The sequence below is a fragment of the Papaver somniferum genome, unplaced genomic scaffold (assembly GCF_003573695.1).
Source record: "Papaver somniferum cultivar HN1 unplaced genomic scaffold, ASM357369v1 unplaced-scaffold_107, whole genome shotgun sequence".
NCBI classification, from domain to species: Eukaryota; Viridiplantae; Streptophyta; class Magnoliopsida; order Ranunculales; family Papaveraceae; genus Papaver; species Papaver somniferum.
In genome coordinates this window covers 2,301,583-2,310,573 of record NW_020619603.1, presented here as the reverse complement: position 1 = coordinate 2,310,573, position 8,991 = coordinate 2,301,583, and the positions used below count along the sequence as shown (strand labels likewise).

General features: G+C 39.3%; 2 protein-coding genes and 1 non-coding gene across 3 annotated transcripts; 2 read left to right on the top strand and 1 right to left on the bottom strand.

The window, feature by feature from the left end:
* Nucleotides 1-780: 780 nt before the first annotated feature.
* On the top strand, nt 781-3,983 carry LOC113328210. Its single transcript, XM_026575312.1, has 7 exons — nt 781-1,042; nt 1,233-1,953; nt 2,069-2,166; nt 2,669-2,693; nt 3,011-3,131; nt 3,241-3,375; nt 3,543-3,983. The coding sequence occupies exons 2-7, from the start codon at nt 1,383-1,385 to the stop codon at nt 3,748-3,750; spliced, it is 1,158 nt and encodes a 385-aa protein (XP_026431097.1). The 5' UTR covers nt 781-1,042; nt 1,233-1,382; the 3' UTR covers nt 3,751-3,983.
* A 119-nt stretch (nt 3,984-4,102) lies between these two features.
* TRNAL-UAG lies at nt 4,103-4,182 on the top strand. The gene has a single exon. It is a non-coding gene; the product is annotated as a tRNA-Leu (tRNA).
* Nucleotides 4,183-4,271: 89 nt separating this feature from the next.
* Nucleotides 4,272-7,343, bottom strand: LOC113328209 (pectinesterase/pectinesterase inhibitor PPE8B-like). The gene is made up of 3 exons (XM_026575311.1): nt 6,692-7,343; nt 5,336-6,058; nt 4,272-5,246 (listed from the first exon to the last, which is right to left on the bottom strand). The coding sequence occupies exons 1-3, from the start codon at nt 7,077-7,079 to the stop codon at nt 4,510-4,512; spliced, it is 1,848 nt and encodes a 615-aa protein (XP_026431096.1). The 5' UTR covers nt 7,080-7,343; the 3' UTR covers nt 4,272-4,509.
* Nucleotides 7,344-8,991: the final 1,648 nt, after the last annotated feature.

Genomic DNA, 8,991 nt, shown 5'->3' with positions numbered 1-8,991 from the left:
ACTATGACGACCCTTTCTCTGAGTTGTTCCATAGTGTGGATGATTCGACCACTTGGAGCACCATTCCGACAATTTGAAGAGTATAGGAAGTTTACCTGATTGTTGTGGCCTTGGGGTTCCTCATTTGAGTGTTGGTTCCTTCATCTTGAGCAATGGGATCTTCATTCCAACCATTGTTCATGCCTTCCTCTATCAACATCTCATCATCAAACATCCAACCCATATCATTAGTTGAGACAATCTTACCATCAACACAATCATTGTTGTTATTTGAAGCTTTACCAATCTCATTCCCTCCACTTGAATCATCCATTTGTAAAAACCCTAGATTTTCCTCTCAAAACTCCTCCTCTTCTTCTCAACACATAAAACACATTTTCCATAATTTTTTTCCTAAAATCAGATTTTAATCTAAATACACTTACCACACTAATCAAACTAATTAATTCCTAATACTAATCATATAAGGGCAGTTTTATCATTTAGAAAATATTTTTTTAAGGGGTGACCCAAATTAGGATTGGGTGACCTTTTTTGGCCCATAGTGCATGACCCCCAATCGGAAGGTATGACCCCCAATTAAGCTAGGTTGTTTATGGCTGTCGGCTCACTTCTCAAAATTCCATTTTCCTATTGACTCATGATGGTCCGCATAATAATGTTTATTTTAGTGTAGTTCTTTTTGTGTGGACTCTATGCTTTTCACACAAAATTTAGATTTGATTAAGACCGTTTAAGACGATCCCACAAAAATCATTAATCATCTCTTAACCCCTAATTACTCCCACAAATAACGAAAATTATGGCTTAACAATCGCCTAATAAAACCATTGATTGAGATTCAAGAAGAAGAGGAGAGGAGGAGGACATAATACCAGAAACCAAAACCCCACTTCTCCTCCTTCTTCCTGGCTATTAATGTAGAAAACCAAAAAGTAAAGGCAAAAAGCCTTTTTCTTTTTTCTGAGAGTTTCCTCCCAATTTCTGTGTACCAAGAATAAAAATCATCTCTTTCTCTCATCACCAAGAATCAGGAATCTGGGTAATTCTCATTTCTTTCTTTGATTCATCTGTTTCTATTGCAATCTTTTACTATTTTAATTTAGGGTTTCATCTGGAGCTTACACTAATAATATTTGATGATCTGATTTCATAAATCTGTTCTATTCATTATTCCCCCCTTTGGGTGTTCTTCATTTCCAGTTTTTAAATTGATTTTTTTTTTCTTGCAGGCCATAAGTCATTCCATATTCCATTTCATCTGATTGGGTGGGTTTGGGGTTCATTTTTTCAATTTCATTCTCTTTATTGGCCATTGTTTAAATTTTGATTTGGTTGATTGAAGTTGGTGGAATGTGATAAAATTGAAATACCTAATTATTATGTTAAAGGGGCAAAGTTTGCTGTGCCATCTTAATAAGATCAATTCTTGGGGTGGGATGGCCGCCAGACTAGACGGGAACTTCTTCTCCGCGGGTGTCCATGGTTTTAGTAGTCAGGTGGTCGGTCCTGGTCGAGCCAATGTGCTCCATGGGGATCGAATTGCAAACTGCATTGCAGTTGATGGTGTTGGTAGTTGTAGTACTAGTAGTAGTCGAAGTAGCAGCGGTAGTAGTATTAGTAGGATAAATGTGCGGGGCAGAAAGGAGGTTTGCTTGAAATGCTGTGCTGACCACAGCGTGCCTGATGGGCATGGCCTTCATAATAGACGAGTTGACGATAAATTTATCAGAAAGCAGCCTACTCGCAAATTGTCTCCATTGCCATATCCACAGCTTTTTCGTTATTATTCGGATGATGGTAAGAGGCTTGAAGATACCAAGGATACTACAGCCACTAAGCGGCCGTTGAAGATGAATGGTCATGGTGAGATGTTTGAACGTGGAAGCCCTCTTGGGTTATTTGACTGCGCATTGCCTGATAAGCTGGTTGTGGCTGTTGATGTGGACGAGGGTAGGTTTATCAACAACCACTTTTTGATTTTGGTTTGGCCTAGTTGTTGTGGCTAAAATATGAGGATTTTTGGTTGATGCCCTGACTTCTTCTCTCTTTTTTATGTGATCCGTAGTTCTTGGAAACTTCGTTTCAGCCCTTAACAGATTTATAGCTGATCGATACTCTTCCAGCCACTCGGTTTCGGAGTACCACGTCTACGAGTTTTTCAGGGTAAAATATCTAAATCGGAAGGTGCATTTTGATCATACATATTGGTGCATATTCTAGAATGAACAAAATAACATGATCCTGTTTCTCCATGCCCAACTTCATAACCACCTCTTGAGTGTGAGTGTGACATAATCCAAATTAGAAGTTTTAAACTGGTCTGAAAACACAGTCACAGGAGTATTTTGAAAAGAATTTTGAACTGGAGCATCTGCCCTGTGAAAGCGATGAAACTATTAGAGTAGTCAAAACATGCTACGAGCCTTGGAGAAAATAAGAATTCCCCAAAACAAAACGAAAGAAATGCTTGCTTTAGGTCTACGAACAAGAAGGCTCATAGTCCCGGAAAAAGAATGTGCACGAAATGACCTTATGCTCTGTCATTGCTAGGCTCAGATACTACGCCTTTGTTTCTGAATTTTAGCATGTACTGCAGTGCTACCTAACTAATGTACTGCTACCTAACTAGTGTACTATTTGCTGTGTTTTTCTTTTTGTTTAACAGATCTGGAATTGTTCTCGAGATGAAGGTGTGTGCCACTTGCATATGCATGATAGCAATTTTTATTTGAATTTGCTCAACTAGTTTTGCTCTTCCTTTTGTTGGCTAATGGTTAAAACACCAAAACTTAACCTGTGTTAACTGAATTTCTCAAGGTTAAGTTTAGGAATCCAAGTTGATTCGATCAGTATTTAATCAGCAAACACTATATTCTTCTGAGAATTTGTAGTAGCTTCTCTACTCCATCAACATGTTTGGCAGTAGTGGGAATCTCTACTTATAGCTCGAGTGCTCAACTTACTTACTATGTCATTCATCTAAAACACCCTTCTTATTTTGAGGCAGCTGATATCCGTGTTCACGAGTTCTTCAAGACTCCGTACTTCAAAACAGGAATCCATCCTCTTCCGGGTGCTCAGGTCACTCTCCACAAGCTATCTAAGTTTTGCAATCTATCTGTTGTGACGTAAGTATTCATCTCAGAGTAATATGCTCCTTTAAGAAATGTTTTTGATCCCAATATGAAGCCCGAGCTTGTGATTTTGTGTGGTTTCATTAGTTTATGTGCTTTGAAGGTCTCGTCAGAATGCAATTAAAGATCACACAATTGAGTGGCTCGAAAAGCACTTCCCTGGATTATTTCAAGAGATTCACTTTGGCAATCACTTTGCATTGGATGGGATATCACGACCAAAATCTGAAATCTGCAGGTATATCTCCTTTACTTAGTGGTAACTCTCACACGAAGCCTTTCGATTCTCAAGTGTTTAACAATACAAACCATATGTCGTAAGTCACATATTGTAATACGTTAGAAAAAGGAATGTGATATAGATTTTGAATGAGTTTTGCCTGATTTTTTCGGGGAATTTGGCAGGTCTCTAGGAGCGCATGTCCTGATCGACGACAACCCTCGATATGCTCTTGAGTGCGCTGAAGCTGGGATTCGGGTTCTACTTTTTGATTACGAAAACTCGTATCCTTGGTCAAAGTCTGAGTCTGCCATTCTGCATCCCATGGTGACCAAGGTTCATAACTGGGATGAAGTAGAGCAGCAACTAGTTTCATCAGTTATATCACAGTAGTACAATCAACAGCCTCTCCTCATACATAAACAACCAAATTTTGGATGGCCAAAGTTGTGTAGAACATCCCTGGTTCAGAAGTGGACCATATGGTTCTGTTAAATCAATACAGGGTTTCCGTTTAACATAGCATTTCTGATTAAACACCAGGCATCACGGACCAGATCTGGAAATGTAAATAAAAGAACTAATGTGAAACCCGTATCATCAATATGATTTTTACTTTGGCTCCATTCTCTTGTTTGTGTAATTGCTGTGATTTTCACTTCAGCTCCTGGCGCAATTTTACAAGTTCCAACTCCTACAAGACATCTTTCATTACTTTTTAATTGGCTCAAAACTAGCACAACAAGACAGTTTGGCCGAGTGGTCTAAGGCGCCAGATTTAGGCTCTGGTCCGAAAGGGCGTGGGTTCAAATCCCACAGCTGTCATCCTTTTTTTTTTCTTTTTTTTTTGTCCCAATATACAACAATCTGGCACTTTCCATGGTAATTTTTTGTAGACGAAGCCTCTAAATATCGCTACAGATAATAATGTAAAACTATAAATATGACTAGCTTCATTTAAAGATAGAAGTAGTCGTCTTGAACAGGTTGTGGGTACTAGAAGAACAAAATACAGTTATGGTGCACATAAATATATATCTGAATTGATCAATGTTCATCAAAAGAATTATCTTCTTGCATATCGCGCCTCGACAATCAGTTCAAGGCAAAATCTCATCTTAAAACAGACGCCGTTGTTGTTGCCAATGCACACTACATGTCCAGACCGGCAGTGTACGTAACTCCAGTTGACGGCAACCAAGAATTGCCATCAATAAACCGAGCCACCGTGTAGTTAATCGCCTGTGACGAATCATTCATCAATAGATATCCAGGCCAGTTCACTCTTTTCCCTAATCCTGCACCCGGTCCGTAATTCATGTACTCCGCGTAAAAAAGTGTATCCAGTGCAAAAGTCGCATTCCATTCCAGCCATCCTTCTGGCCTTATCAAATCTCCCATGTAACATTTCATGATAACTGTTCTTGAATACAGCTTCCAGGGTCTCCCCAGATATGTCTGAGTGGGTCGCGTCGTAGTATTTGTAGAAGCGTTATAACTAGGGACAGATGCAGCAGCAGCCAGGTCTGAATCTGCGGAGATGTTCGAAAACTGAATGGAAAATCCGGTGTTCTGATTCGGGTCTTTGCGGCCTTGAGCAGTAATGGAGTTCTTCTGATCTGGAAGGGGTTTTCTCGCTAGTATATCGCATTTCTGGAAGACAACGGCTCCGTTACCAAATATGAAATCAATCGTTCCGGTGATTAGACACTCCCTGTAGAACTGACGGAGGGAGTGCGCGTACAGTGTGTCTTGGTATCCCGTGATCCCGCATCTGTAGAAGACGGATAGGTCTGAATCAGATCGAAGTGCAACTGCCTGGTGCTTCACTGCTCCTGCTGTATTCTCTATTGTTAAGTCTTTCGCGATGAACCCTCTTCCAGATACAGCTGCAGCACATATGAAAAACCCCAGCAAGCTATATAAAATCATCTCTAGCAGGAAGGCACTAGTTTACATTAGGTGGCATACGACTTACCGAAAGTCGCCGTCCTGAATGTGGTCCAGCCATCAATGAAGCTCCGATTGCCTGTAATAACAGTTGCGTTCATGCCGTCACCAATCATCATAAGATTCCATTTCTTCTTCTTAATATCCACATTCTCATTGTAAATTCCTCTTTTAATGTAGATGATAAACCTGTTGGTACTCTTGTCAGGAGCTGCCGCTACTGCGTCCATGATCTTAGTGAAGTTCCCGGATCCATCGGCAGCAACAACCACATTAATGGTCATATTTCCGTAATTGGTTGCATTAGCAGTACCGTTATTGCTGATCGCTGGTGGTGGAGGAGGATTTAGCTGCAATAGTCTCCTGTCTCTAATATGCATCCATGAAGGGAAATTACGCCTTCTTTCCTTTTTCGCCACCTTATTAATCGTTTGTCCGTTAGACGACGTCCGGTTCCGGTGACGTTGAGGATGCTCTTCATGACGTACCATGGAAAGAACATCCGAAACAAGTGATGTAACATGCTTGAGTCCTCCTGCAATCATCTGCTGAACAAAAATGCTACTAGTCTTCTCAAATCCTTCAATGCAGGTGTCTTGATTTCCGAGTGCCGCACTCAACCATGACCTTAGATCATCTGCTAGTAGTCTGCTGGATGATCTTGATTTCGACGGCAACGATGATGGTCTCTCGTTACAGTGCCCATTCTTTCTTCCCTTGTTCCAAGTAGGTTGCCACCATGTCCCTGCATCTATACAAAGTAATACCAAGATTATTCATGCTAGTTTATGAACCCATTATTCTTCAAAAAAAAAAAAAAAAAAAAAAAAAAAAAAAAAAAAAAAAAAAAAAGAAATGTACCCATTTATTTTGAACCCATTTTGAGATGAATTTAAGCCCCACATTTTACCACGCGTTTGGATACCACAAATAGTCCGAAGTAAAATTATTATTGCTTCACAAAACCTAAGTTTTTGACAGGAAGTTGTTTTGATTTTTTGTAATAATAACCGATTTTTCTCTGGAACACCAAAATCTGAATAAGAAAGATTTAAAATTATATACCCAAACTGATTTCTTGTTCTTTTAACTTTATCGAATTTCCTCCGTATCGTGATATATGTATGTAACTTCTGGATGCGCATACAAACCCGTTATGATAAAATCGATACCCATTGACACATTTTACTAGTACACTGTACACCTATTTAAAGTAAGTAGGCATATGGATAAGATGTTACATCACATTGTTTCGGAGAAATGTTCTGACAAGAACTTAATTGAGCCAAACTTAACACTGTCGGTATCAACAAATATATGCTTAATTAATTAATTATCATCTTAAATATGAATTAAAACGAGTACTAATTAATGAACAACTTACCAGGAGTGTTGTTCTGAGGATGATGGTGTAGAAGGTGTTGTTGAGCAGAGTTCAGTGTCCAGCTCAACTCTTCGGCGGTGAAATCAAGCAGATCAAGACAATCGGTTACAGCATGTGATAATCTGAAATTGTGAGAGAAAGCACCTGTAAATTTCGAAACAATAGAGGTAACCTTCTCTACTTCCTCAATCGCTAACCGTACCGACTTCAAAAACACTGATGTTGGTGTTGTTAAGCACTCTTTCTGCAGAAATCCGTCGTCAATTATATCAGAATCATTGTAATTCTCTTCATCTGGTGATGAGCCAAGAGCAATAACGGAAATGCAGAAGAACATTAACAACAATAACCGGAATGACAACAACGAGCAAGATGAGGAGGAAGCCATGTATATCAGTTAACTCGGTTGATCAGCTTCCGGGAAGAAGATACATTGCCGTTATATATGAAACGGCGAAATTAAGTTCAGTAACTGAAGAAGATGTATGTTTTTGACGAAGTTGTTGATTTCTCTGTGAACATTTAAGTTGCGTGTATCAATTAATAGGGGCCGGGGCAGGTGATGGAATTTATTGAAGCTCGTTAGGTGTCTGAGTCTGAGAGAATGCTTTGGACGAGGACGAGGTTGATGAGTGTCGGCGCGCCTGTTCATGGATCGATATACGTGGCGAGCTAGCTAGCTAGCTGATTTTATGGCGACCAGATTTGGCTTTGGAGTCACAAAAGAAAGAAAAAGAAAAAGAAAAAGAAGTGAATAAAGCAGCAATTCAAAGTGAAAAAAATTCATCAATCTATAAAAATGCAAAAGAGAAAAAGAAAGACAGAGACAGAGGGATTAAAGCCATGACACGGTTTCCATATCTGTTTTTAATTTTACCACCTCCTCCTACGTTAAATGCAGATGATGCAGCACCGCCCCTATACGGCCATGCCATAGTAATAAAGGCTACGCCCCAATCTACATGGGCAAGCAGCGGTAATAAACCTTGCATGGACCGGATGTGGTGATTACCGACAGTGACATATCCTATCGTCATCCACAGTAACAAAAAAATAAATAAATGGCACTGAATCTGATGATCGTTGTTGATATAAACAGCAATAAGATGTGTATTTATTGTTTGCCCATATGGATAATAAGCCATTTGTGCGGACACATACAGATGAACAATTCACACATGAAACCACGAGAGTTTGTCATGCGATAAATACTACTACCTTCTTATTCACATTTGATATTTAATTTTTTCTTCAATCATTTTCCGACAGAATTTTATCACCGACACTATAACTTGGCAAGCAATGAGAGTCGTAACATCGTTTTCAAATCCTGTTAGCATTAAATTAGTAATCCTCTCAAAGCCAAACATAAATAAATAAGATAGTAGAAAGCGAAAAATAAATAAATGGAAAGTGATGTTATAAATTACGTGAGTGAAGGGCATCGCTTCTGATCTGGGTTTGAGGGATTTGTATCTTTCTGTAAGTAGGTTGAATTGAAGAAACAAGATGAATTCTGCAGCATAATGCACAACAACAATGACTAGTTGACTAGTACTGTTTTATACTCTTAGATAAAGAAAAGTATATAATTCCATCAAAAAAAAAAAGAAGAAAGAAAGGTATCATGCATGTACGTCTTTATGGTCAAGGACTGGATGTGCCACCTCTATATTAGAAACTCAAAAGCGCTATAACATTTTGGAAACCTCTCGTTTTTTATATGTTCACACCATCACCCCCATGTCTTTATGTCTCCAATTTTAATTCTCTTTTTCTCTCATATCATATCTGTATTGATTTGGAGATCAAAAGTTATGTCAGTCCCAGAATAAACCTATAAGATAAGATCATGCATCATGTAGGTGAACCCATTAATTAGCTAGCTAACCTTATTTATAGCCACTGTCGACTTCAGTCTCAGAACAGCAAGAGGAAATCAAAAAACGAGCTAAGTAGACAAATCTAATACATCTGTTAAATAATATCACATCGACTAGGGCATTCTTGGTCTCGCGCTTAATAAGCCTTAGGCAATCCTAACCTTACAAGCTGGTTTTCGAGGTTAGTTAGGCTCGAAGATTTCTAACATGGGCAATTCTAATCTTGCCAGACCCCTCTCAACGCTACCCGTGATAGCCAGACCCCTCTCAACGCTAACCGTGGTTTCCGTCCCACTCCATATCTTAGTTAGGTCCGAGGATTTCTAACCGTGGTTTCTGTACCACTCCATATCTTAGTTAGGCCCGAGAATTTCTAACCGTGGTTTCCATACCACTCCACATCTTAGTTAGGCCCGA

Bases quoted from the DNA above. Each gene is read 5' to 3' on its own strand.
- LOC113328210 (XM_026575312.1), top strand. From the start codon at position 1,383: ATGTTAAAGGGGCAAAGTTTGCTGTGCCATCTTAATAAGATCAATTCT. The intron at 2,167-2,668 runs GTAAAATATCTA...TTTGTTTAACAG, and splicing joins ACGTCTACGAGTTTTTCAGG to ATCTGGAATTGTTCTCGAGA. The intron at 3,376-3,542 runs GTATATCTCCTT...GGAATTTGGCAG, and splicing joins CCAAAATCTGAAATCTGCAG to GTCTCTAGGAGCGCATGTCC.
- LOC113328209 (XM_026575311.1), bottom strand. From the start codon at position 7,079: ATGGCTTCCTCCTCATCTTGCTCGTTGTTGTCATTCCGGTTATTGTTG. The intron at 6,059-6,691 runs GTAAGTTGTTCA...TACTTTGTATAG, and splicing joins TCCTCAGAACAACACTCCTG to ATGCAGGGACATGGTGGCAA. The intron at 5,247-5,335 runs GTAAGTCGTATG...TATGTGCTGCAG, and splicing joins ATTCAGGACGGCGACTTTCG to CTGTATCTGGAAGAGGGTTC.